The sequence below is a fragment of the Thunnus maccoyii genome, chromosome 7 (assembly GCF_910596095.1).
Source record: "Thunnus maccoyii chromosome 7, fThuMac1.1, whole genome shotgun sequence".
In the NCBI taxonomy this organism is placed as follows: Eukaryota; Metazoa; Chordata; class Actinopteri; order Scombriformes; family Scombridae; genus Thunnus; species Thunnus maccoyii.
This window is the reverse complement of record NC_056539.1, coordinates 24,189,109-24,214,718: the sequence shown is the minus strand read 5'-3', so window position 1 is coordinate 24,214,718 and position 25,610 is coordinate 24,189,109. Positions and strand designations below refer to the sequence as shown.

The 25,610-nt window shown below is 39.7% G+C and overlaps 1 protein-coding gene across 2 annotated transcripts in view; it reads left to right on the top strand.

The window, feature by feature from the left end:
* The first annotated feature begins 5,008 nt into the window (after positions 1-5,008).
* The window catches only part of hmcn1 (hemicentin 1), an 86,586-nt gene continuing 65,984 nt past the window's right edge, over positions 5,009-25,610 (top strand). For both annotated transcript variants that reach the window (XM_042416599.1, XM_042416598.1), the window contains exons 1-4: positions 5,009-6,175; positions 23,136-23,206; positions 25,064-25,222; positions 25,310-25,432. In XM_042416599.1, coding sequence (XP_042272533.1) covers positions 5,920-6,175; positions 23,136-23,206; positions 25,064-25,222; positions 25,310-25,432 — 609 coding nt within the window. In that variant the 5' untranslated portion in view covers positions 5,009-5,919. The remainder of the gene's footprint in view (positions 6,176-23,135; positions 23,207-25,063; positions 25,223-25,309; positions 25,433-25,610) is intronic.

Genomic DNA, 25,610 nt, shown 5'->3' with positions numbered 1-25,610 from the left:
CACACATACACACACACGTACACACACTGTTCTCGCAAAAATCTGTGTTCCCGGACTGTAACAAACAAAGCATGAATGAGCGCTTAACTATGTGATCAGCACTAACAGTAGCTTTGAAGGGCAGGAATGTGCAGACCAAATAGCACCAGAGGCCAGAGTAAAGAGAGTGACAGAGAGAGGTGCAAGGAACAATGAAATGAGGTAGCCAGGCAGCAGTCTAGCAGCATTTAGCCAGATCCAGTTAGATCTGAGTCTGACAGACGGACAGAAGCTTCTTCTTTCCGATCTGTCTGTTTCATTATCACGCGACTACACAGAGAGAAGAACAACTGCAGTCTGTCTGCAGTTTTCAGAAGTCAGACATCCTCAGTTCTCATTGTGTAAGGTCTGCAGTGTTTTGTGCCTTTAAAGTTACAGTTTCCACTGAATTAAACTCTCAAATTTTAATACTTTTTCCTTCATGTACATGTCTGCTGTTTCTTCTCCATTTCCTTATCATTTTTTCCATCGTTTTTCAATTTACAAATAAAGTCTTGATAAAAATAGCCAAAGAACAAAGGGATCTTTTCATCACTGCTTCTGTGTTACTTTGGGGTGGGTGAGAGAGAAGAGAGTGAGAGAATGGGGACAATTGTTTGTGTACACAAATGCGGGTATTCGCGTGGTTACCCTCGTCTTTACTGTACAGTGTGTGTTTATGAAAGCGAGAGACCCAGAGTGTCAGGGAGAGATAAAAAGAAAGAATGGAGAGGGATTACAAAGGGTATGTTGGTGTGTATGAGCACAACCAATGAGCTTCATTGGCCAGATGAGTTGTGTTCACCACAAAAGATGGACTTTACGGAGATGAGAGGCAGTAAGCCTGGGGATTAGGTCTGTTGGGCAACAGAGTACCAGGCCCCAGGGCGGCCTTTCTGGTTGGCTTACTGGAGGGATGGAGCCCATGTGTCATGTGGATCTTGTTTGGGAGAAAGAGGGGTTGGTGTTTATATGCGACAGTCATGCCTGTCCTATGAGCCTGCACTCAGCAGCTAGTAATTTGCACTTTACCAGCTATAGAAAACTACAACACAAGCAGAAACACACACACACACAGAAAAAGACAAGCCTTCATGTGGTTCAACTGGTTTGTAGAAATGACTTCTGCAGAAGGATTATGTCCATTTTCTCTAGTACCTTCTAGTTGGTCTCACATTCTGGGTATTTTTAAGAACTATCGAGAGAGAGAGAGAGAGGGCAAACAACAGATGATGAAGACGTGACTGACTGCTAGAAGCAATGCACTCAGGAAACAGTTAATGATATGAAACAGTGTATTGTGGCTTGATTTTCACACTCTTTCCTTCCTGTCATTACCTCAGCTCTCCTCACTCTCTCTCATCACCTCTTTTGTTTACAGTGACAGAGGACTCAGTTTATTAGAAATATAACACAGCATTTATATATGATTTCCACAGCTTTTAAATACGGCGCCATCATTGACCTCTCTTGACATCTTCTCCTTTCCATGATGATTCTATGACTTTGTCTTTTATGCCAATACATCACTTTTATTTTACAAGAAAATGATTTCATAAGAAAATAATGAGGAAAGGGCAGCAAAATGTAGTTTCCACATTTCTAGGAGTAGTCACAAGAGAAGTGCATATGACTGAAAAAGTAACTGTAAGAGCCTGTAGCTGGCCGGTTTTAGATCTGGTTTTAGATGTTTTTTTTACCCTTCCTAGCCTGAAAACTAATGAAATCCTCAGGGAAGGTGAACTTTCTTTAGAGAAAGAAAGCTTCTTTCCTCTCCCCTCTAGTTCTCTATTTTCGTCACAGTGTAGAGAGGCTGTATTGTACAGTTTATACCATCCATTTACCTGTGCATGTTAAACTATGTGTTATACCCCATTATTAGCTGCTGAAGAAATATCTTCCCAACATCTTTCTGTAACTTGTACTGCAACATTTTCAAAGCATTGCATTTTCAGACTAAAAATACAGCAGCTGCACTGTTGCTATATTGTTACTCTGAAATAAGTATGTAATTAAGCAAGACTACAATTGCATCACCTTTGGTTTACTCCTCCCTGTCCTCAGCTTCTTGTTGTTTTGTCTAGAAACTACTGGTATACTGAAGCTACATGTCAGTTTATGAAAGTTGTGTCTTGGCTATAGACTTGATATTTTTGTGCAATAGAAAAGGAAGTTGTGCAAGACTAATCGGGTTATTTGGGTTTGATAGGTATACTGCTTGCCAAAACAGTCTCATTTTTTTCTGACTTTTGCATTTAAACACTGGGGGACAAACAGCAGTTTTCAACAACAGAACAGTATTGCCCATAAGAAACATAATCACCAGAATATATCGTAGATTTACAGGAAATGAAACCAATGAAACCTGTCAAACAACACTGTAATCTGTGATGTGATAATACAAGCGTTGGAGCTTGTAGAATAATACAAGATCCATGCCTATACTTGTCACCTAAGTGAATCACTATCTTTGAATTAAAGATGTTTTTGTACAGTGTTGTGCCAGTGTCCAAATATTCTGTTGGTACAAACTGTTCCCCTGTAGTATTTACTCTGTAATTTAAATCTAATTGGTGACACTTTTATAGTCAAAACATCATTAAAGTTTATTTAAATGTTAAGTCTACTTGGTGAACTGAGTTGTGATGTGTAAACAAATGTACCAACTTCTACTAAACTCAAACAATGTTCAGCTCTGTTTGCCCAAACCTGATAACGAATCTCTTAACTTTGGCAGACTTGAATCTGTCTTACACCTTGAAATCAAGCCACAGCATGTGTGTGTGTGCGTGTGTGTGTGTGTGTGTGTGTGTGTGTGTGTATGAGAAAGAGAGACAGAGAGAGAGACACAGAGAGAGAGATTTCCAGGGGCGCACATGGGAGAAAGTGTGGATTCACAGTATTTCAACATATCCGCTTCCTCTTATTGCTTTGAGATGAGTCAATCATGTTGTTAGCCTGCCCACATACAGTTGTAAGGAAGGACACTTGTTTAAATGAAATAATGTGCAATTAGTGTGGGAGTGTAAGCAAGTATGTTAATAAATAATCCCTGTATTATTTTTTTCCCTGTATAATCTCGTTAGGAACTGGATGTACCTCTAACTCCTGTTATTTCAGCAGACGTGATTTATTTATGTTCAGAAATGTGTTGTGTAATCACTGCCTGCATGCTAGATTTACCATGGTGCATTTAAAAAAAAAGAAGCTTTAGCCTCCTTATTTGTTTGCCATGCAAAAGTCTCAGCAGCAGATGCTCTCTTCCTTAATCATTTGAATGTATCTTGGTTAGTGAGGTTTGGATTCTTATTTGAATGTTTCCATGTAACTTTCCATCCACATCCTCCAGTAAAACCATAGTAAAATTCCCTTTAAAACTCCCTACATTTCATTCCTCAATCACAAATCCAAGTATTTTGAGGCTACTACTATGATTTTTATGTCCTGTGTCTTTGTTTATTCACAAATCATCTTGGTTCATGATCTGTGTCTGGTCCCTATGTTCTAATCCATTTTAAGTAGCTCTGATCTTATTCTATATGAGTTGTCAGTGGTGTAATAGCTCCCCCTAGTGACAGAGTATACTATTTTTGCACTCATGGACGTATAAGAGCTCTTATAATACATCCATGTTTGCTCTTTATAACGATTGAGAAGGACAGAGAGCAAAGGATGCATGCAGAGAAATCAACCACTGAAAACATTTTTAGTGATAGATCATCTATGGATATGGTTTTAGGTTATATTTTTCACACAATACTTAGATGAAAATGGCTAAGAATTCACATACAACATGTTATAATGGCCAAGGATGTACAATCTAGAAATTAAAACTAAAAAACACAAATTGACATACAGATTCTTCCCAGAGGTCTTCATAATCAGGTATAACTGTCAGTTCCAAACAAATCGTTCTGTATCTTTACAGTTAATTTCACCCTAATTCCTCTTTATTTTTGTTTTCCTATTTATTGACTCACTGTTCACTCAGCATTTTAGGCTACACTGATAGATAGATGTTGATTAAATGTTTTATCTAGTCATGAGCATGACAATATTTTTTATTTTTGTTCTTTGGCGCAAAACAACTTATGCCGAAACCATTCCAAAAAAACATACAAACAAACAAACGAAAAACAAAAACAAAAAAACAAGACTATAGTATGCAGTCGTGATTGAATTAGCAGGGGCAATTAATATACAATGAAAAACTTACATGTGTGCAAATTTCATGTCATTTCTCATATACAGAAAAAACCCTAACACTGTTCAATATGGTATGTTATCATCCATCATACAACCATCATTATTCTCATTATTTCTCCTATTAATTTATCATTATTGATCAACAGTTGTCCTTTGGTGTCTTAGCTTTTACTCACACAGAATTTAATTGAAGCAAGTTGTGAAAGTGACATTCCATAATGTGAGGTAGTTTCATTATTTTATGATAATAGAATATATATATATATATATATATATGATCAATGACATCTCCAATCTCGTAGTGCAACACAAAACATGTTTTCCTTTTTTTGTGAAATGAAAGAATTTTGACATTCGTCTTCATATGCAATCCTAAAACAGTTTCATTCTTAAATTAATTAAAAGAAATAACAACCAAAAAAAATTGTTGCCCCCCAATAAAATATATTTTTTTAAAATTGCCCACGGTTGAACCTTGCTGACCTCTGCCATGCCATCAGTGCTACTGATTGCAAAATGCTAAACACTGAAATCCAATTAAATATGAAACCGCTTTATTAATTGGTATTTACCTCAATTTTTATTCCAGATTTCTTTCTTTTATTTATTTATTTTTCTTTTACATTAGTTTTATTCATTTTTCAACCTCTCTGTAAGTGTATTATTGTTCTTGGTGGTGGTATCGAGTTATTTATTTTGCTGTTTCCACCTTTTCAATAAATTTACAGCATGTCTACTACTATTTTACAAGACGATAAGTAGATATCTATCCCAGCTAAGACTGTTAATCACTTTATAACTTGCACACTGAATGAATGAAACACCCAAAATGTGTATTAGAAGGATATTAAGTGTAGGGTCATATTACAACCTCTAGATGGCAATAGAGAGCTCAAAATAAGTGGAGAACTACTTTTTGATTGTTCTGGTCTCATTCCTGTTTGACTCATGCATTGAAGTTCAGTATTTCAAACTATTTCTTCCTTTCTGTGTCTGTATTTTAGGATACACATTGATTTCTCTTTCAATAATTTGCATGCAATCTGCTCAGATTCCACAGTATTCCTCAGATGATCTGTAGTGGCTGCAGCAAGTGGATTATTGGCTTTTAAACTCATCAAAATTACACATTTATGACAGCAGATATTAGATCATGGGAAACATGATAACGTGTATAGCACTGCAGCTGTTTGTTATTCGCCGTAATCACTGATAAAACAGTATTTATACACGGGGGTCGCTCGAAGTCATCCAAAAAAAATCTCGTCCAATCAGATCCCCGCTTCCCTGCATGGGGTAGTTTGCGCCTTGGAGACTCTCTGCCCAGCTGAGAGGTGGTCTTTGTATGACAGAGCTGAACAAGGACTTCTGACTGCAGATCTCTCACACAGGAGAACAGACACTGAGCTGCTTGCTGGGACCTCAGAAACCGAGCTCAAGGAGAGGTGAAAGGCTGCAACTCCTGCGCACAGAAACTCCAGAAGAAACCAAAGAGGCGCATGAAAACAGCAGCAACACCAACGACAAATTCCTTTATAGGGCTAATGTTGTGTCCTTTGTAGACATTTTTAAATACTTTTTAGCCAATTTTGAGAGCCTGATGTCTCTGCCTATATATCGAGATTCACCTTGAGGTTGCGACTGGCGAGAACAAAGTACCCAAAAACTTTGCTTGAGAAGACTCTTGGATCTGAAATGGGCACCAGATTTGTGTGGTTGTCCCTTACGCTGTCAGTGGCGTTCTCCACTGGGCAAGACGCAGGGACCGGAGCCTCAAAGGAGGACATCCCGGAGGGCGCATCCACCCTGGCATTTGTCTTTGATGTGACCGGCTCCATGTACGACGACCTGGTCCAGGTTATCGAGGGTGCCTCCAAGATTTTGGAGACATCTCTGAGTAGACCGAAGAGACCTCTGTATAACTTTGCCCTGGTCCCCTTCCATGACCCAGGTAATGAGATGAACATATGAGAAATTAAAAGTCAAATTCATTTATTGATTTACTCTTTGCGCATGACAATTTTAGGTTTTCTGTATAGTTTCTGCACACTTTTTTTTTTTGATTATTTGGAGTTTACTCCTTGCTGTGGAAACAAAAGCACACAGAAAAGTGAGAAATGTGATAGTTTGCTCACAATCCGCCCTTTGAATGCCTAATGTTCCTCACACCTCCAGAGGAGGGACTCAGGGGGATTTTGTCTCTGCACACAGATGTTCAGCCTGGCGGTCACTATCATTAGCATTCCGCCAGGGCTAGTGTGTGGCTTAAGGTTTGCAATGCAGCTTGATGATTATCATCACCCATGGGTGCTCTCTCATTCTGAGCAGCTAATGTTGAGACAATCTGTCATTGGGCTTATTTAACAGTAACCTTGGCTTGTAGGTCGCAGGAGCAGGTCCGAAGTTATATAGAATAATAAAAAGAATCCAAATAATTTGGCTCAAATAATCAGGACTCACATCATGACCTTTGCTTAAAGAGTAAGTCCTGGATAGTGGTATGGGAGTATGGCAAGCACATAAAGCTACTGGAGAGCATGCATTCAATGTGTGTTGTGACTTACTTTAGTTATATCACTTTCCATGTAAGTCTTGTTTACCATCACAACCACAGCTTTACTTTGGATGTTTTAGAGATGGAGAGACTTTCTGTTAGGATTTAAAGTCCCTGTAATTACTATTTTCTGAGAGGGGGGAGAACTCACTTACCTGCATGCAAAAACACCATCAAAGACTGCTGTCATGCCATGTCATGGGGGTTTGTGAGCTGATCTGGAGGTGAGAAGTGGAAGGTGTCCACCTGCGAAAACACTCCATCAACATGGTCACGTAAAGTGTGCAGCATAAACTTTTTTTTTTACTTTAAAGAAACTTGTTCAGTCACACTATCGAACCACCTTTTTCAGTGTAGACAACACCAAACCACAAACCTAGACGATCATAAAATATTCCTGTAGGGATCCAAAGTGTGTCTATCACTCAGTAGCAGCCTTTAAGTATGTTATGGTACTGATTCTGCTTTAATGCTACTATGCTATTGCTATTGGCACTGTGTATTTTGATATGTGTTAATAATCTGCTAAAATGTGCTGTAGGATTTCTGTTCTCATAATTGGAGATTCCTACTGACTGCTTATATTGTATATTTAAAACGTTTGTCAGTTAATGGGCTTAACAGGTGAAAAGACAGACAGATCTGTCTTTACACTGAGAGATCTGAGAGACAGATGAATAGACAGAGGTGATCTGTGTAGTGAAGAGATAGATTCCTATTCCAGATGTTTGTTCTCCTCTGCTAAATTTCAGCATGTCACAAATTCTTAAGCTCGATTCCTCAATCATAGATACAAGCACCCTGCTCTGTGCCTAGAATAATACTTATATTCAAGGAAGAAATATGCTCAGTATACACAAATGGAACAAATTATGAATTCATTATGATGTACCTCTGGGGGGGGAAGAAAATCTCAGATCATTAGCAGATGATGAAAGAGCTGCAATCCACTGTATCTTGGACAAAAGCAACAGTAGTGAAATAGCACTGATTGTAACCTGTATCTAACTTCAAGGCTTAATTCTTAGCAAATGTTACCCTTACTAGGAAGTAATTATAGGATTGTTCTCTTATAGTAAAGTGAGACTGCAACAGTTTCCGTGTTGTCTTCTCTTTACAAACTTCTATGTCTTTGTGTTTGTCCCTCACCACCTCGTGACGTTCGTTTGCTCCTTAAAATGTTTACGAGGATGTCAGAATGTGTTCTCCAAAACCCCCACGGGAATAGAGGAATGATTAGCACAGCACACTGCAAGCCGGGGTAGCTGAACATTTCCCCAAATGTTGTTCTGCCCCTGTCTCTTTTTTTGTCCTCCTTTGACTATATCCCAGACCCTTGGATCAGTTTTGTTTTCCTAGGGACCTTTATTTAAGTTTTGTTTCATTTTGATACAGATCCCTTTTCTCTGCTTTCCATCCGACCCGGTGCGATAATGCACTCCCTCCTGTTTGATTTGGCTCCCTTTAAATCAGAGGCCAGAGCTTCCCCTTTATTTACACTGCAATCTGACACAGTAAACATTAGAGTGTGTGTTTGTGTGTCTGTATTTCTGTCACTCTGTGTTGTGTGCTTGCCTTTGTGTGTGTGTGTGTGTGTGTGTGTGTGTGTGTGTGTGTGTGTGTGTGTGTGTGTCAAGAGAGAGTGTCAAGAGGATGCCTGGATATTGGGGTCAGGCTTGTGTGGGAAGATCAGTCAGGAAGCCTCCCCCCTTTCCTCCATCCTGCAGGGAGAGAAAGAACGAAAGCAAGAGGATACTTGACAAGTCATTTTACTGAGGCACAGGGGTTGTGTATTTAACACTACAGTCTGAGAACACTCCAATGAAACCATTGTAGGGTAGAATTTCGGCTACCCTGTTGCGTTACCCTTTCAGACCTTGGTTACTTTTGAAAATGGCATTCACATTCAAACTGCAAACATGAACATCACTCTTCTGTAGCAATAGTCCAGGAATCCTGTTTTAGGACATCAAAGATGTATTGCAAGAAGACTCTCCGGACTCATGGAGTGTTTTTTTCGAGAATTTACAGCCAAATAAACTTTATTTCACAACACTCCAACCATTCCCCAGCCAAGAAATGTAGCCTTTATCCCAGGAATATTGTCAAACAGTTCTTTTTTTCAATCGACCATAAATAAGGCCTCTCTACAATGTATAAAGAATGTACTCTAAGGAGTTAAGTTGATATGAAATATGAAGAGTATGTATGTGTGTTAGTGCATGTGTCCGCAAATTTGTTTTGAGAGTCCGCTAAGATTCCATGTTGTGGTCTTCATGGCTTTGCTGACGTCCTTACGCACACATGCTTGCCCTTGTAAATACTACCATGCTGCGAGAGGCTGTATGTTTGTACGTGTGTCTTGTACCTGCTTGTGTGAGTGTTTAATTGGCTGAGGTTGAGATGGGTCAGAGCCCAGTGCCGTGGGACAGTGGGGAACCTACCATGCATGCCTCAGTTATACACATTCAATGCTGCCAGAGTGTTAAAGGGGAACTCCACCGCCAGGTACTGGGGAGTACTACTCTATATGTGAAAAAAAGAGGTATAATGCATTTTGTGGAGCCAGAGGGAGCTGCACAAAGTCTAATAAATTGTCTCAAGTGATGTAATTTCAGTCAGCGTTGGTTGGGGCTGAAGACTACAGGTTTGAAAATGAAAAGAAAAAACTGGGAATGTGGAGTTAGAGAGAAGTGAGGTTACCAGACCTCTGTAGTCCACTCCTCATCTCTGCTTAAAGCAAGTGGCTCAAGTATATGTTAGCCGCTATTAGCATAACACACAGGAATTCGTGCAGTTAAGTTGAGTTGTATTATTATGGGTAATGTAGACACCAGGTTTTGACAAGGAGGAAGAATACATGTAATAAAAAAGACAATATATCTGGTTTTGCTGATCTTTTTAATGTTTTAAATGTTCATTGTGGGTCCAACAACAATGTTATAGGAGTGCAATGCTAAATCTGTGGAGTACTCTTTTTGGAATGTGTTATATTTTGTTTGAAATGAAATAAAGATTATACAGTTAAAGTTCTGACTTCTGATTAGTTAGTAATCCACATCCATTATATGCGGAACAGTAATTCTAGCTCTTGGTTTCCACCCGGAACATTTTGGCAGTGCACCACTTAGCTGCAGCATGCCGGTAGCATGCTCATGGATGTATGCTAGCCAGCTTAGCCAAGTTTCCCTGGTTACCCTGGTTAACCATGCTCATATAGTGTTGCAGCCGGCTTTTAATTGAGTACTGTCTTTTATTTGAGGAAATACGGTAATTGCAAAGCCCTTCAGCCAACGACTGGCTGAAGTCTGTGACCCATTTAGTATCTTCACTGTTGATGCTCTGCCAGAACTGCCGTGGAGGGATCTCCAATTTTTTGTTTTGGGGAGTTTGGTCTCCAGCAAGTGAAACACATTTGATTGAGGTCAGGTGACTGCCCTGGCCAGGCAAGGACATGCCACTCCTTGGTTGCCCAGACTTTATATTTAGGGTCATATTGACAGGCTGTTTATGAAAAACAATTCCTATACCAAACACATTTAAAGTCAGCACTAAACCTCATAGTGATAGACTGATTGATTGGCTTACTGAGTGATGTCTGTCTACTTCAAGCTTGCTCACATCAAGTAGTTCAGACTCAGGATTCTGACTCTATGGGCACTGTAGAGGTCTACCTTGCTAACCTTTCCTGCCAGTTATCTTCAGTTAGAAGGAGATGGAGCAAGGCCTGGGCACAGAGTGATGAGAGGAGATGACGGGATACCTTCTACCTCCTCTGCATGATCAAAGGCGCTCTTCTCAGAGCTGCCTTTGTTGGTGTTCAGCGTCCTTTTCCACCATCCCCTTTTCCCTTTGTTTTCTTCTTTTCAGAGCAGCCGTTTTTTGTCTGAACCACCCCGCCTGTGTGAGATTACAAGGAGCCTGCGTTTAGCTGGACAGAGTCAATAATGATCCTATTAGGCAGGAATGTCAAAAGAGAGAGAGGTGGAGATTTTGGAGAATTAGAGGAAGAGAAGAGTGCAGCAGACTGCAGTGTGTATCTGTGTGTTTCATGTTCTAATAGTCCTACTCTGGAATATTAAAATGGTCTTTAATTTTTAGGACTGTACATACACCTTCTGAAGTGCCCTGAGGTGCTCTTAGCGCAATCGTTTTCAACTCCATTTGACTTTGTAATTGGTACTCAGGGGTTATCCCCCTTTCATCTTGTAAGGCAGTTCATACCTGAGGGCTGCTTTAGGAACACTTTAAAATATTGTCCATTCTGCTTTCCTGTGGGCAAGTTTATATATGACAGCTTAGGAGATTCTAAGGTTGATTACCGATAAAGGATGTTGCTGGTGTTTAGAAAAGTCACAGGTAGTTGACCTTTAGATGCACCAGTTGACATGAATCCATTTGGAATAAATGACCCATTTGTTAAACATTTCTGTTACTTTGTACTTACGACCAAGTCTGGTTTGTTTCCCTCTAGGCATTGGATTTATTTCCCAAACCCTGTTGAATTCCAAGCCTCATCCTGAGGTCCTGAAGGTTCACATGACCTGGTTGTGACCTTCAGGGCTCTTCAGACATCACTGTCTGGGCTCTCACCGATATCCTCTTGACCTTTCATGGCTGGATTTTTGTTTGTGTTGCAGCATCTTTTGGGTAACTGTCTGAGCATGAATGAGAACATGGAGCACGCTGCAGTAGCCAAGAAGTGAAGAAACACAGTGAGAATGCAGTTATTAGGTAGGACATAAAGATTAATCTCAGGAAGTGAGTTGAGGTTTAAAGAACAAAGAGAGGAAGAAGAGGAGTTTAAGAAGTGAAACTGAACATTTTTTTCATCTTGGCAGAATGAGGAAATTAAAAGACAAGTTGATTAAATGCTGTAAAACCTTGGGAATATTACACAATTGCTTGTTGCTGAAAGAAGAAAGTCATCTGCCTCATAAAACATGTGCTGATGTTAAATTAGATCTGAGAAATTGAACCTGAACTGTGTTTTGTTGGCAGTTCATATCACAGAGGAATCTGACCACTAACTGTGTTTATGGATTTTAATTTGTCACAAACGCATGTTTTGCTGCATGTCTGAGATGTGTTTTTCCTCTTCTGCGGCAGACATGTTTACCTGACCTGTCTCTAACTCTTACCATGTGTCCACAGCATAAGCAGCCAGTCACTCCAAATCCATTTATTTGTGAGAGCGAAACACCCGGGGCAAGTCAGGTGATTTTGATAACAGCTGCCGCTGGTTGCCTTTTCGCTGGTGGGGAGCTGCTTTTTTTAATGCTGTTTCTTACAGTTTGTCATGTCCACTGCTGTAACAGTGTAGTAGCCGGAGATGGTTTGGACCACATCCAGATTTTTAAGATATAGTTATGATCTGATCATTATACTGACCAATTTTTATACCTCTACAACAAACGCATGGGTCTCAAACCGGTCTTTCATAGTCACTGCCCTGGAATCCAAGTGGACAATTTCCAGCTGCTATTGCCAACTATACCAGCTGCAGACATACATACACTATGTTGTATATTAGTATTTGCCAGTCAGCATGTTTAGTACTTTATTACCCATAATAATAAGCAGCAACCTCAGCATTTTTACTGTTGCCCATTCAATGAGGGCTTTTCTCAAATCAGCACTTTTATAGTCAATTTAGACCCTGAAGATCAATGTCTAGACATTATTACTAAGGGAACCTTTTTTCTAAAAGACTTTTTAGCACAGATTCATTTGATTTCATTGTTTTACATCATACTTTTGGTGTCTGGAGGACTAATTTGGAAAACATTGGATTTATGTCCATATAGATCTGTTGCCAAAGTTGAACATTCCCATGGTTTGGTATGCAGTGACCTCATGTTGGCTGTGTTTTTATACAATACTGTGTAAGCTGTCCATGTACACTTTAGTTGAAACACATGCAAGGATTCAGCCATGGGACTGGCGTGTGTAAAGTGACATTTACTCTCGAACCATTAATGGCCAAGCTTTTCTTTTGTTTATTTGAAATTTGTTTGATTCTTTCTTTCTTCTTTTACAGATTAGAAGCCTTAAAGCTGCAGTAATCAGTACCTTTATATTAACAATGGATCAAATGTGTAATGTGACGGAAGTCGCTCGTTGTGACAAATCACAGAGAATTTTTTTTTCTTTTTGCAGCGACTCTGCAGTATCTCTCAGCTCTATGTAACGTTTTAGCATCTAGTCAATTTTAAATTAGCAATCATCTGGAGAACATTGTGAAGCATTTAGCGAACAGACAGACAGATAATTCACTCAGGAATTGGTGGCGACTAAAACAGAGCTAAAAAGAGAAAGAACATTGGAACATTAAATTTGTCAGGTGGCAAGAAACATGACTCCAAACATGACTCTAAAGTTGTTGTTTGCCACAACGACTTTATGAGGTGATTATATATCAGTGTTGTGTTTACGCCTCATTACGTCGCCTCCAAGTGGCCAGAAAAATAAATTATCGCTACTGTAATTAAATTCTGTCTACTTGGCAAGATTTACTTTACCAAGAAGACCAAGCAGGGAATTACATCCTTGTAAAAGGTTAATGATCTTAGTATCGCAGAACCGCAAGTTTACAGCGAATAATGAGCAGGAAGTTTTCAGCGACAGTATGAACTCTGAAGTGAGCGCATGCATTGTTTACAAAAATAGATGAGCTCATTGGTCACAATGGATGAAGTTGAACAATTTTAACAGTTTTGTTGTTTTGCCATGAAGGATTATAATTGGACAGTGACAGTGTTGGCCAATGTGCAGTGTATTGTGCTTGATGCATTTTTGTTTTCCCTCCTCAGTATTGAATTTTGCAGGTATATTCTTTTCCTTTTTTAGGTCTCCTCCACCTCCACAGAAGCATGGTGTGTAGTGCTGAAGCATTCCCTGAAAGGCTGCAAAACTGGTGACATGTCCATGTGTCTGGACCAGAGGAAAGGACAAAAGGTTATAGGCAAGGGATAGAAGTTGAGATGATACAACAAGGTGTCTCAAGTCGTCTAAGGATGTTGATTAATGTGAAGGTCGGTGTGGTTTGTGGTTGTGGAAAACGTCTCTGAATCCGACAAATGTTGAGGGAATTACAGGCTGCAAGGCTGAAGGTCAGGCTTTCAGTGACCTTTGGCCCCTACTTCTGAGGGGTATGTGTAGGGGAAGTCATGTATCATGACATCCCATCTCCATGCCTCAGTGGTGGAGACCACCTTAGACCAGTGTTTCCCAAGATATTTTATGCCATAGCACTATTTCTGTACAATAAGGTGCGGAGACATTACAGAATAAAACACACACTGTGTTCAATGCTTATGAATGCAGCATCACTTTTAGTGTGAAACTGAGTTTGTTTTGATGAACCTGGCATTCTGTGTCTAACTCATGACAAACACGTGCTGAGCTCCTGGTCAACTGTCTTGACAACCTTGAAAAGCCAAAATAATCAAGTTTTCCACAACAGACCTGGGGCAATCTGAGGCAGCTCTAGTGTGCTGTGGCACCCTGGCTGAAAATCACTGCCTCAGACATCTGAGTGTGCTTCTGTGTGTGGTCGACAGTGCTGATCTGCTGCATCTGAGGTTTCTCTGTCTGCTTCAGCATGCATAATTAGAATTTCCTCAGTAAAACAAAAACACACCAAACAGAAAACACCACTCAGTAACTTTTTAGCGCTCTGGGATTACACCATTAGTCATAAAATACATGGTCATGAGTTTTGCAGCTTTGTGGTTGTAATATTGAGGTTGTTGCCATTTATTTTCAAACCGCCCACTTACATTTTAAGATAAATTAATGCAATTCCGGCAATTAAAAGGCCACATTTAATTCTAAAGTACTTTTCTTCTCAGAGTGAATCATAGAATCGGACCTAGCCAAGTCTCAGGGTTTTGGCCGTTTTGTCTGCAATGGAGACCATATGTAGAAATGACACAAACAGCACATTTCTCAGTGTGTTTGCTGTCTGTGCCAGTTTTGTGCCCTTTCAGTGAGAAGCATTTAGATGGCTGATGCCTCTCTAAGCCACAGCTTTGTCTTTTTTCATCCTCTTCTCCAGCCCTCTCTCTCATCTTTAATAAGTTGTCAAGGCAATGAAATGAACATCTGTCTTACCTCTTTGCAATGATGCATTATGGGTAAGGGAGATGTTGCACAACACAGCCCATCAGGGGTGCGGTTAGTTCTCTAAGCAGGTTGCTTTTGTAAGCTGTTGTTATAACCGTGCAATGGTGTCACCGGGACTTATGACCACAAGTTTTTTTTGTTTTTGTATTTCACATTTAGGATGATTCATAACGACTTGACCTAGAAACCCCACCATCAATCACTATTGATAGAAACAGCAAAAGGTTAAGTGAAGGGTTTGAGACAAATGAGTGCCCTTATGTAAAAAAAAGTGGGGAGGTGTGGAGCAAGGAATTAACAACACAGTTCTGACAACATGTGTTCGCCCTCAGTCTCATTCCTTTGAGGCTTACGCAGCATTGTTTGTGTTTACACCATTTTTAAACGTCTCGCCCAATGTTACTTGCAAGAGGTCATGATTGCAAATAATGGACCTGAGCCACCAAGTTGATGGTTGCAGATAAATGAGAGCTGTATGGGATAATATTAATACAAACCAGACGAGACATTAATTGAAAATTCTGACTAATCTCAAAATACACCTTCATTGCCTGTATAAAGTTGGATTCAAAGATGTCCATAGACAGATAAGCTTTAAATATAATCAACAATGCCTGACCTAGCATAACTTTGAAAAGCTGTAGACATAACAGGCTGCAGTGTTGTGGTTTCGATAAAGCTTCTATGGCCAGAAGAGTCTACAGAGTACTGAAAGGCAATTACATTATTTGTTGAATTGGTCTGTTATTTTGTTGAAATGGTCTGTTATGTGGAACATCTGCTTTGAGAAGTGCTGTCGCAAATTCAAAATGCTCAGTGTAGTTTTTTGTAGAGTACAGTGAGCTAAAACTAAAGTTAAATATCACTGTAAAGTAACAATTTTGCTAAATAAGTCAAGTGAAAAAAACTGTTGACTATAATGAAATAACTGAAACACAGGAAAATGAGTTAAACTGATGTGCTCCAGATGGATTTATGTATTGGTTACCCTGTCCAGACCATGTCCGGAGTTCAAGAGCACGGTTGACAAACCGTTAAGGTCAAAAGTGAAGCATGAAGACACGAGGTCAGACGAGGTCTGAGAAAATATAACTCATTCCTCCTAGTGGTGCTTTTCTTTGAATCTCGTACAGGAGCACATACATCTCATCTCTACTAGGTCAAGTCAAGTCTATTGTATTTTTGCAGCCACAAATCACAAATTTAGCTCAAAGGGTTTTACAGTCTGTACAGCATATGACACCCTCTACTCTCTTTGAATACATACTGGACTATGGATACATTAATTGTTTATTACACAGTACAAACTGTAAACATACAGTATTGACGAATAAAGCATACATTTTATGTCCCAACATGCAAAAATCTATCTCAACATCACTCTTGTTGCATGAAGACATAATGTACTAGAGTGAATCTAGTCTTCTGGAGGCAATGCAGAAGACAGTGACACATAAATCTTGCCAAATAGTCTTCAGTCTTGTTTCGAACAATAAATTATTCACTTACTTTTGCCCTCGCTTCCCTCCGTACTCATCTACATTCTTCTTTTGTGGCTGGTAATCAGACGCAGAGTCTGGGCAGTGACCCAACCACACAGACAGATCGCATTCAACTCACTCTTTTAAGTTTTTCTTTGTAGAAATTCACAAATCCACACATCACATTCGCTCATATAAAGTTTGTGGTGAGAATTAGGCTAAAGGTTTTGACTGCCAACACGTGATGTGGATCTCACACAAAAGAGATCTTTGAAGGGTCCACTGTGATCATTGCCTCTGACCCCACCGCTTCCCAGACCAGATGTAAACGGAGCATCAAAAAGTACACATTAACAAGCCGACATCAGTTCCTCATTCAGTTCCTTAACACTGCCTATTATGCGTGTATGACTTTTAGATAATGTTTGTGAAGACCTTTAAGCAAAAATAGTTCACAGATGGCCAGTGTTGACAGATAGACTGCATCTTTCTTAAATCATCAGTTGAGCACGACAGTTATTTCCTCAGATAATTTTTGTAAGATGCAGCTGTCAAGAGTTTAACATCGAGAAACTATTACGTTACAGTAGAATATAATTTTATGAAGTAATATAACTTTAGTTTGAAGTTAAAGAGAGAAAAGCATTGTTTGCATCTAACATTAGATATTGCATTATCAGGCAATTATACATTATATGGAATTTAATATGAACTGTATCATATTGAATTTACTTGAAAAACTGACTCTTACAATTAACTCAGTTTATTAGGATAGAATATTTCTCCTTTACTGGAAAGAGAAGAGGGATAGGAAAGATATGAGATGGAGACAATGTGGATACACTTACTATCACTGATATCAACAGCAGCATTTCTTCTTATTAATTCCAACACACCTACAGATTAATATGCACTGACACACTCAAACATAGATAAAGGGATTTCCCTTTGCTGCAAGGTTGCTCTTTTTCTATAGTTGCATGAATGGCCACACCACAGAACCACACGTCCCCATAAATGATTGTCATAAATTTATAGACACGCACACAAAGCACACATGGCACACACGTCACACACGTCACACACTTAATTAAGAGCTCTCCCCGGGTTGCATCCTTGTCTGTGTTCTGTCTCCAGCACGAGTTAACCAGTCATATGGATGACTGGGGGAGGATTCAGGGCTGTCATCTGTCTCTGGAACACGCTCCCCATCAGGCAGTGCATCTGTGAGGGATTACACGCCTGTGTGCGGTGTGTTCATCAGTTTGGTCTCACTATATGTTTGTGTGCGAATGGCTGTTTGAGATCATTTGAACTCATGACTGTCATTAATGGAGATCTGTGGGTTTGTGGCCCATCATCTTGAGACACATCCAATTGTGTGAAGTGAAGTGAAACAAGAGAGGCAGTGCTGTAACTGCCTGGTGGTCCTTCTCTCTGTTGGTTGTTGGGAGTTGGGAAGTTTCCATCACAAGTTCAGTCTGTGGTGGTTTGAAATCAAGCCTGTAGTCAGCTCTGTCGCTCGGGGCTAAAGCTCAGTCATTAGATGCCAGCTGGTGACATCTTACAGGGAGGGCGAAAGAACAGGGGTAAGAAAGAAAAGAGGGAGAAGGAAAGAATAGAGAGACACATAGAAAGGTGTTAGAGGAAAGAAAAAAATGTAGTGATGAAAAACAAGGGCAAAACAGGAAGACAGAAAAGTCAAAACAAGATTAAGCTTATATTGTGCAGCTTGTGGACTTAAAACATTTGAGACCGAAATAAACAATTAGTACAAGAGGTATTGAATCAATCCAAAGTATGACCTGTTTATGCTGACAGACCTGAGGCTATGTTGGCTGCTGGTCTTTGGAGGCTGCAGTATCAAGAGTCAATAGTTAGAAGTAGTGACTGTTTATCGGATGGCTGCTGCGCTATGCTAAATTTCCAATAGTTTAGTCTGTAAAGTTTTCTCTGACATCATAGTGACTGGAAGTGGGAACAAATAGCAAAATAAGTAGCTCATAGTTGCATTCTGCTTTGTTTTTGTGACTCAGTGTGTTGAAAGAACACATTTCTGATTCTGTAACAGTGCCACAATTGTGGTTATTTTGTAATAGTGAAGACATGGTTGTGTCACCGTCAAACGCCAGAAATAATGAGACTTTATTTGAAATAAATGGACATTATTATCCTGTCAGAGGGTCAAACCACTTCCTCTACACCATGCTTTCCCTTTTAAAATAGCCAACACATATGGTAATGCAGGAATTAATCTTTCACAAGGCTGCAGTTTCCTGTTTGGGAAAATCTTTCAGGCTGATTTCACCACTGGTGTCTGAGTGAAGCTGGCCAATTTGAACAAATTTAATTAGGGATTTAGATCTGTGTCAAACAGAAAGAAAGGAAAAGCTAACAAGGGGCTACTTCCCCTGGTTTCTTTCCCCTGACTGAAAGAAACAATTCATAAGAAAGAATGTGAACAATTAAATACAGCACATTGTTTTTTTGTATGCAGTGCACCTTTTCAGTTTTGTATTCCCAACAGAGACATACCATATGTTTGCAATCTATTAGTAGTGATGTACTCATACTGAGATAATCACAGAACTCTTATGTTGATGACATATTTAACTACACTGTATTTGTTTGTGCATATGTGTGTTAGAATTGTAAATTCACTCATTTTCCTTAACTCACTCATGTTCCTTTACACATATATGTCTGAAAACCTGTGTGCACCTTTGTTCCGTATGTTAAGTGCTCGACGCTAATTGCACAGTGTGCTGTTTCACATGTGTTTTCTCAGTGGGGCTGATTAAGTGAATTATGCCCCATAGCTGACGGTCGGGATGACAGCCACTCTCACTCTGGCAGATTTTTACCCTGAATCAGCAGAATGACAGAAAGCAGTGTGTGTGTGTTTACAGCCTCTCTTGCCGTTAAGTGTTGTAACAGCTACATGTTGTGTAACTTTACAGAATACATGCATTTGAATGTGTGTATGCGTATGAAGAAGAAAGAAAGAAGGATTTCCATGTTTATTAGGATTTCTTCTGCTGCACAAACAGAAAACAACCTGTTGTCTTTTGTTGGACGAGGAAAAGCATCAAACCTACTTTACTAGACTGTTGTTCAAGTAATCTTACACTAGTCCAACATACGTTGGCTCATTAAATCAATTTGAAAATAATGGTTGCGCATTTTGTTCATAAAAATCTTGAACCATGAATGAACTGGTGACTGTAAATAGGGAAAATAACCCAACCCTTTTTGACTGCAATACTGCTGGTATTGATTAAGTTTCAGTTTAGGAGTTTTTCTGGTTGCCGTTGGTCTGTATTGTCACAGCACTGGTTTTCTGGAGCTCTTTTAGGCTTTTATAAACTGGAGTAATTGCAAGTTAGGAACATCCAGGTTTTTTGCCCTTAAGAAAGAAAAAATGAAAACAAATGCTGTAGACTATACACGTGATTGTTGTCTCTGCTTTATAAACTCTTGTGGCAGAAGGTCTTAGAGGATGCAAGCTTCGGGGGATATAAAGAGCAGAACTTTCCCAAACTGCCAAATCATATCATGGTCACCACTTTGCAGAAAAGGCAGTGATACATAGAACAAATTTGACAATGTTTCTGTCAATTGCCTGTCATGTAGCAGCTTGTGAAACCTTGTGTCTTATATATTCCTGCCAAAGTTCAGAATTTATTTTCTTGGAAGACATTAACGTCTGTGACCTTTCAATGTGATGGCCTTTGAATTCCTCGCTGCTGATGTTTTAAGGAAAGAGACACTCACTCCACAGTGAATGCACGTGTGATTCCCAGCAAATTAGCTTAAGCCTGAATGTCAGAGGAGTTGAAACTGAGATTGCATTTGGACAATTGCCCAGTTTGTTCCATCCCATTAGACCTTCTTTCTGTGTTTAAGCTCACTCGGGATTTGCGGATACATGCTTTAACAGCTGGCATTACAGATGAATGCTTTAAGAATACCAAGGTGGGACCCGGAGTCATTTGTTTGGATGATTTACTTCCAGTCCGCTTGTGTCAACAACTTGTACTACTAACAGATTAAGAAAACAGGAAGAGATGCAGACCTTCGATGTGATTTGTTTGTGGTGGTCATTTTCTGTCTTTTGTTGTTTTGTTCTTCTTGTCAGACTTGCAAGCATTCTTTCACTCTGAGTTCATTCACTTGGCCTTGTTCGTGCCACTTATGTGTTCCTTGTCATCACAGAGAAAGCATTAAAAGTATTTCCTTTGTGGCAGTCGCACGTTTTATCTATAAAACTCAAGATGGAAGATCTTTATCCAGAGCCTACTAAGTTAACCAAAATAAATCTATCAATTTGCCTCAAAAGTTACTGATATTTTGTGCAATGGGGATTTCATAAAATATACAAATATTTTGCGCAAGAAATGAAAGGCAGGGAAAATATGTTTGACAACAAAGTACTGGTGGGAAGCTCCCAGGCATAAATGTTTGTAACTGTTTAATTGGTTAAGTGGCACTGAAAAAGAACACACAGGCTTTTTTTTTAGGTCTCCAAATGTCTATAGATGCACATTTAAAGAGAAAAGTAACACTGAACAGCAGTGGAATCATTATCTTAATACTATGTCAGAGTCAGAGATCATTACACAAGTAGAGTTTAAAGAGATTTATTTCATCTCATAATGTTTAGAGGTCATGAGCATTAGCTATGGTTTTCCACAGTGCTGGTGCAAGGAGGGTGGCTCTGGTTTGGGGCACTGTAGCCAAAATAGTCTAAAGAATACTTACAACAGCCATGGGAACTTCTCCCATAAGGAAAGAGATGTCAGCTTTTCCATCTCTGCAAAGTTTGGCTTGAGATCCGTGTTCCTTTCAGAGCGGCCAAACACATTTCCATGTTAGTTTTAAAAAGCGTCTCTGATCGCTGCAAATGTTCCTTCTCTCCACCTTGAGGATTCACAAGGATGCCAAAATCTGGGTCACTCGGAAAAAAGACTTCTTGCATCTTTGTGCATGTGATTATAGAAATTGGAAGTGCTTGTGGAGTGGTTCTCAAGAAGAAATGTAAAGAAAATGCCTCTGATTCCTTATTGCATGCGGTTATGAGTTATGACAAATTCAAAAACTTTGAATGTTTGATCTTATGAGAGAGAAGAGGAATAAAAAGTTCTCCATGTTAATACTACTAGTATGTTTAAGCAGCCTCAGCACTCCACTTAACATCTAAATTTCTCATTTGGGTCCTGGCCTCAAGACAAAGTTGAAGACTGTTGTAAAGTAGTTTAAACTGTATCCTTTTTCAAAAGTCAGGGATCCTTTGTAATTGCCCTCTCTCCAACAAGGGAACCCTTGTTTTCCAATCTGCTGCATGTGCAGAACTGTAGTGTGTGTGCATGTGTGTGTGTGTGTGTGTGTGTGTGTCTACATGTGTGTGCTTTTGCAGCCCCTCATCAGGCTCATTCCACAGCACAGCTGCAGTGGCTGAAGTCACACAGTTTGACTCAAGAACGGGCTTAGCAGCTCATTAACGGATAGAACAAAGAAAGCTGAGAAACAGCAGTGACTACCAACACTGGCAGAGGTACAGAGCAAAGGCCATGTTGTTGCTCTGTGGTGGTGGTGTGATACTTTTATAATGCACTACAGACAAAGATGGCTTTACTTAGGTCAGAGTCTGGGAAGACATTGACATGAGAATATAACAGTATCTAAGTTGAAACGTCTTCCTGAGAGGAACCAGAGAGGAGCCAATAGGAGAGGCAGGAGTAGAGAGGGAAAACGATTGAGGAACTTTGATGTTGCTTTTATGGAGCATTAATGTGGTAGGTGCAAAGGTGAGAGGATAGGTGATATAAAGGAATATACAGAAGGACCACAAGATTCCTTAGATGTAAACATAATATATGAGTCCAGACACCCAGTTGAAGTCCGTTCTTCTTCATATATACTGTATAGTTTGGTTTATTCTGTTTGAATGTTTGCCACAAGTAGGCGCTTGAGTAATCTCAGTGGGATGGTAAAGGGGTCAGTATGCTTCACACAAAGTGCTTGTACGATCGTCAAACAGCATCTGAAACTTCCTTCCACACTTTCTGATGTTTTCATTTGGGGAGACTGACAATTTTTAGAACTTTCCATCAATCAAACATTCAATCCAGTTCAGTCGTGCCATTACTACATAATCTGTGTTTTATTTACTGCAGCGTTTTTAACTAATCATTTTTTATGCCCAGTCAGTATGGACTTTATCAGTTGTGCCCTTTATCTGCTCTGTTGTGCAGTATAATATATCTTATCTACATTCCTATTCAAGCTGTAGACAATAACACTTTGGAACATCAGTGACAGAAGGGATTGAAGTCTTTCCAGAGCTCAGTTTTCTTATCAGTCCAAAAGCAGCGTGTAGTGCAACTGATGTTTGAACAGGAGAGGGAAATATAGACCAACACATCTTCAAAGTCATTATATCTGATCTGTATTTAAAACCATTTCATCATTGCTTTAATATTTTCCTTTATCACTTGTTTGACTGCTCTTTCTCACATTTCCTTCTCTCCCATTCCATGTTTATTAAATATATCTCCTTTCCTGAAGCTCTCTTTACTGCAGTTCATATTGTGACATTTTAATCTGAACATCCGTAAGCATATGCCAAAACTAATATTTGGCTCATGAGAAGAATTTAGGCAACAAAAGTGCTTTCAGTTTTTCATCTGATGCAGACTTCAGCCTGTGGCCTATTAATCACAGAGCTTCTTTCTGTTGTTTCTTTGCAGAGATTGGACCTGTAACAATCACAACAGACCCAAAGAAGTTCCAGTATGAGCTGCGAGAGCTGTATGTTCAGGTGGGTTCGGCAGGTCACGTTCATCAAACCGAGGGAACAGCAGCAGTAGCCTGGACGCTAAGGTCATCTGGCATTGATAAAAGCATCAGATTGTAGCCACGCTAGTCAGTTTTACATGTGTCTCATCAGTTAGTCTAAAATAGATGATGAAAGATGCCTCAAACAATAATTTAATTTTCTCCACTTTTAGACATGCAATTATTGAATTTCATCCTCCATGTAACGTAACCAGGGGGGTCTACCGTTCAAGACCATGGCCATATGTTGACCTCAGTGTTGCTGATGATTATGCTCTTCTTCATCCCATGTTTATTTTCCTTCCTGCACCATTACAAACAAATGTATAAACAAAAACACACAATGGCAAGACAGCTTAATAAAGTGCTGCCAAGTTCAAATTTTTGTTTAATCACTTGGCAAGAGAAAGGAAGTTGCGCAGGACTCTTGTTGTGTACCACATCAGTAATGCAGAACTAGTGCAAAACAAGTACTCTTCATGCGTCAATATGACAAAGAGACAGACAGAGACAAGAATCCTTCAGAGGTCTGTCCTTTGAAGAAAGACTTTGGCAAGTGTCTGTGCATCCTTGGCATGTGCTCCTGTTAATCTGGTGCGTAGCATGGAAGAGATCCAGTTTCCTCTCGCTCGCTGCTTCATTCCTGAGTCTGTTTTTCCTCACCTCACCTCCTCACCTGCACAACTCCTGGAGAGGTTTTGGCCAGAGTGGATGGAAAAGATTCTCGTTTGACATCAACGCCATTGTGTTTAAAGGAGGTGCTGTTAGGCAACACTTCATATTTTTGAGCCACAAGAACAAAAGTGCTCAGGGGAGTTGTCAAGGTTAGTACTGGGGGCAATAGGGGAATGGGGGAGTAGATTTTTGGCAAGAGGGGAAATGATGGGGTACAAGAAGAGACAGGATGCCTGTCTCTTCCATCTTCCTTGGCCTAAAATCATGGGTCACTCCATTCCAGATGTTTCTCTTGATGTATCCAAGCTAACTATTGAACCCATCAGATGGACAGACATGTGCCTGCTGGAATGCTTCAGACGACATCTCTCTTTGACCCCACCAACCCAATCCTGCCTCCTAGAAATTACCTTTATATACTACTAAATTGGAACAGCAAGTATGTTTCGCTAGAAACGTAATGCTGGCTGAATTATGTTTTCTCTCAACATAATGAGAAAATGTTGTAAATTAACCTATTAGGCAAATTGCAGAAATATTGATACTGAACATATGAGTGAAATGTTCAGAGACGATGTAGTTCTTTTTTTCATCCTATCTTGCTTTACAGCATCAACTTTTTATGGTTTTGTTTAGGCAATGGCAGCACTTGGTTATGGTAGAGAAAGATGGTCTTGGATTAATACAGTAAAAAAAAGTCCACAATGATTTGAAGCACAACATGTTTTTTTAACATTTAAATGATCATTAACCTTAACCAAAGTGTTTTTGTTGCCTAAAACTGTTGCCTAAGACGTCTTGTACGTCCAACTTCCCTTGTGTGATTTTGGAGTAATATTTTATGTAGTGCTTCATTCATTTGAAAAAATGTTGCCTGTGAACATAATCTAGGCAGCGATTGCCAAAGCAACGCAGATTACTTGGAGACAGTCACACTGTCAGACATACTTTCTTGAGCCTTCTATGTTTGTTTTCCCTGTCAGTATTGTTGGAACAAAATGTATTTATGATTTCCACCACTAGACAGGTTTTTTCAACTTCAAACTATCAGTAACATATTTACTGGAACATTCAGAAAACTGTGTTGGTGGCTCACACACACACACACACACACACACATATGTACATGTACACCTTTTGCTGATGATGCCATTCTCATTCTCAGGGAGGTGGGGACTGTCCAGAGATGAGCATTGGTGCCATTAAAATTGCTTTGGAGATCTCCTTGCCAGGATCCTTTATTTACGTCTTCACAGATGCCCGTTCCAAAGATTACAAGCTGACCCATGAAGTCCTTCAGCTCATTCAGCAGAAACAGTCGCAGGTTTGGATATTACTTTCTGCAATCTGTTGGACACAGATTCAGAGTCAGAGGGATCACATTTTTATACGTGTGTGTGTGTGTGTGTAGGTGGTGTTTGTGCTGACGGGAGACTGCGATGATAGGAGTCACATCGGTTACAAGGCCTATGAAGAGATCGCCTCCACCAGCTCTGGGCAGGTCTTCCATCTAGACAAGAAACAAGTCAATGAGGTAAGAGCAGACTGAACAGAAATTTGGAGCTACACTTCTATGCTCTTTGCTGTTTTTCAAGCACAAGTTCTCATGTTTCAGAGTCAGGAGACAAACGTTTTGATTTCAAAAGACACGCTTTGGTCACAGTGATCAAATTATTTGAACTTGGGCAGGGGTTTACCCCTAAGCTGTGTAA